This window comes from Manacus vitellinus, unplaced genomic scaffold (assembly GCF_001715985.3).
Source record: "Manacus vitellinus isolate BGI_N305 unplaced genomic scaffold, ASM171598v3 scaffold_27_pilon, whole genome shotgun sequence".
In the NCBI taxonomy this organism is placed as follows: domain Eukaryota; kingdom Metazoa; phylum Chordata; class Aves; order Passeriformes; family Pipridae; genus Manacus; species Manacus vitellinus.
The window spans coordinates 6,182,670-6,184,937 of NW_021940039.1; the positions used below are offsets into that span (position 1 = coordinate 6,182,670).

The following is a 2,268-nucleotide window of genomic DNA, read 5'->3' on the forward strand; positions in this document are numbered from 1 at the left end:
GGTGCCAGTTGCCGCTGTTTGACGGGCCAAGGTCCAGCTGCCTGGGTGGGGTGTCCCCACGCTGGGGACATGTGCTGGGCCCATGCCAGGCCCCCGGTGCAGCGCCAGCCGCACGTCCCGAACCAGCGGGTTGGGTGGGCTCTTGTCCCACGTGTGCCGTGCAGGTGCAGCGCTCCTGCTTCAACAGCGCGGCTGCTTCGTTAGTGCCGCTCGTTAAACACCGGGTGTGCACTGGAGCGCTGCCCGCTCCCGCCGGCGACCTTGTCCCACTGAGCAGCAGCGGGTGCCGGGCGCTGGCCTGCCCTGTGCCCCCACCGCGGGGCCAAGGGGCGCCTGGGGAGGGACGGGCAACCCCTGCTCATAAGTAGCCTGTCCCCGTGACGGGCTCTGGCGCTGCCGGCTCGGCCCCGCGGCGCCATGGCAGAGATGCTGCCGGTGTGGGTGGCCACGGGCACCACTGAGGGGACTGAGCCCCATGGGGTGGGTTAGAGTGTGGTGGGCTTGGGGCAGGCAGGGTGGGTGGTGCTGGGCACCATCCTGACCACCACAGGGGTCTTTCCAGGATGCAGTCCGGATGCTCAACACCCTGCAGACCAATGCCAGCGACCTGGAACAGGTGAAGCGGGAGCGTGGCGACCCCCAGGCCCAGCTGGAAGCCATGCAGGGCTTTTTGGAGAGGAGTGGGCTGAAGGTGAATGGGGGATCCCCGTCCCTGTCCCCCTGTCCTGTCAGCGGTGCCACCGTGCTCGGCACTGGCAGCTGCGGGGCTCTCACGGGGTGGTTGAACTCTTACAGGTCGAGGACCTGGATCGACTGAACATCATACACGTCACGGGGACGAAGGGCAAGGTGAGGCGGGTGGGTGGTGCTGCAGGGGACTGGAGGCGTGAGGGGGAGCTGCTGGCTCTGTGGCTCTGCTTGCCCCTGCCCAGGCACAGGGGGCTTTAACGCCACCGTCTCCTCAGGGCTCAGCCTGCGCCTTCACCGAGTGCATCCTCCGCAACTACGGGCTGAAGACAGGCTTTTACAGGTGGGCAGGGGGGTCAGGAGGGTTTTGGGGGGCCGGTGGTGCTGTGCCTGACCATTCCCCCTGCTCTGCAACCCCCCCAGCTCCCCTCACCTGGTGCAGGTGCGCGAGCGGATCCGCATCAATGGGCAGCCCATCAGCAAGGACCTCTTCAACAAGTACTTCTGGCTGGTCTACAACCGCCTGGAGCAGACCAAGGTAGGGGCAGCAGGGCTTATGGGGGTGGTTCCTCCCTTGGGTCCCCCCTCCTGGGGCCCTGTGCCCCCACTCTGGTTGGGGATGCCCTGTGCTGTCCCCTCACGCCCGCTCTGCCTGGCAGGACCCAGTGCACGCCAGCATGCCGGCGTATTTCCGCTTCCTCACCGTCATGGCCTTCCATGTCTTCCTGCAGGAGAAGGTAAGTGGTGGTGGTGGTGGTGGTGACCTCCAGCTTGTGATGGGTTGGGGACATCAGGGAGGGGGGAACATAGGATTCACCCCCCACTTGGGGCAGAACTTGCATGGGTCAGGCTGCTGTGGCTGTAACCAGGGGATGCTGTGCCAGGTGGATGGTTCCCCAGCAAATGGGAGGTGTGTTCAGGTGTGGGTTTGGAAGGGGTGGTGACAGGGACCTGAATCCCCAGAATCCATGGGGACTCATGGTGCTGGTGGCCCTGTGATGGCTCCAGTGTCCCCGTGTCCCCAGGTGGATCTGGCAGTGGTGGAGGTTGGCATTGGTGGCGCCTATGACTGCACTAACATCATCAGGTAGGAGCTGGTGTGGCTGAGCCTGTTCCCCAGAGCTTCCAGGCCCTGGTGTCCCCTCTGTGGTGGGGACAGTGGGGACACTGCTGTGCTGCATCCCCAGGGCACCAGTGGTGTGTGGGGTCTCCGCCCTGGGCATCGACCACACCAGCATCCTGGGAGACACCATGGAGAAGATTGCCTGGCAGAAGGGGGGCATTTTTAAGGTAGGGAGACCAGATCATCTCTCCTCGTGGTTTTGGGGTGTGCTCCCCTGAGCTCCTGTGTGTCCCTGAGCATCCCCATCCTTCACAGCCTGGTGTGCCGGCGTTCACTGTGGCGCAGCCGGAGCGGCCGCTGGCGGTGCTGAGGGAGCGAGCCCAGGAGCGGAAGGTGAGCTGGTGGCAGGGGTGTGGATTTGGGGGTACCCCAAGGCGGGGAGCTCAGCCTTCTCTCCCTGCAGTGTCCCCTCTACCTGTGCCCAGAGCTGGACGAGTTCGAGGAGGGCTGCCGGGCGC

General features: G+C 65.3%; 1 protein-coding gene across 1 annotated transcript in view; it reads left to right on the forward strand.

Annotated features, from left to right (window-relative positions):
• The first annotated feature begins 8 nt into the window (after positions 1-8).
• FPGS (folylpolyglutamate synthase) overlaps positions 9-2,268 on the forward strand; it is a 3,872-nt gene continuing 1,612 nt past the window's right edge. The window contains exons 1-10 of the mRNA XM_029960586.1: positions 9-31; positions 563-691; positions 796-849; positions 966-1,030; positions 1,111-1,225; positions 1,347-1,424; positions 1,713-1,774; positions 1,875-1,977; positions 2,066-2,143; positions 2,214-2,266. Of these exons, the coding sequence (XP_029816446.1) occupies positions 575-691; positions 796-849; positions 966-1,030; positions 1,111-1,225; positions 1,347-1,424; positions 1,713-1,774; positions 1,875-1,977; positions 2,066-2,143; positions 2,214-2,266 (725 nt within the window). The 5' untranslated portion in view covers positions 9-31; positions 563-574. The remainder of the gene's footprint in view (positions 32-562; positions 692-795; positions 850-965; positions 1,031-1,110; positions 1,226-1,346; positions 1,425-1,712; positions 1,775-1,874; positions 1,978-2,065; positions 2,144-2,213; positions 2,267-2,268) is intronic.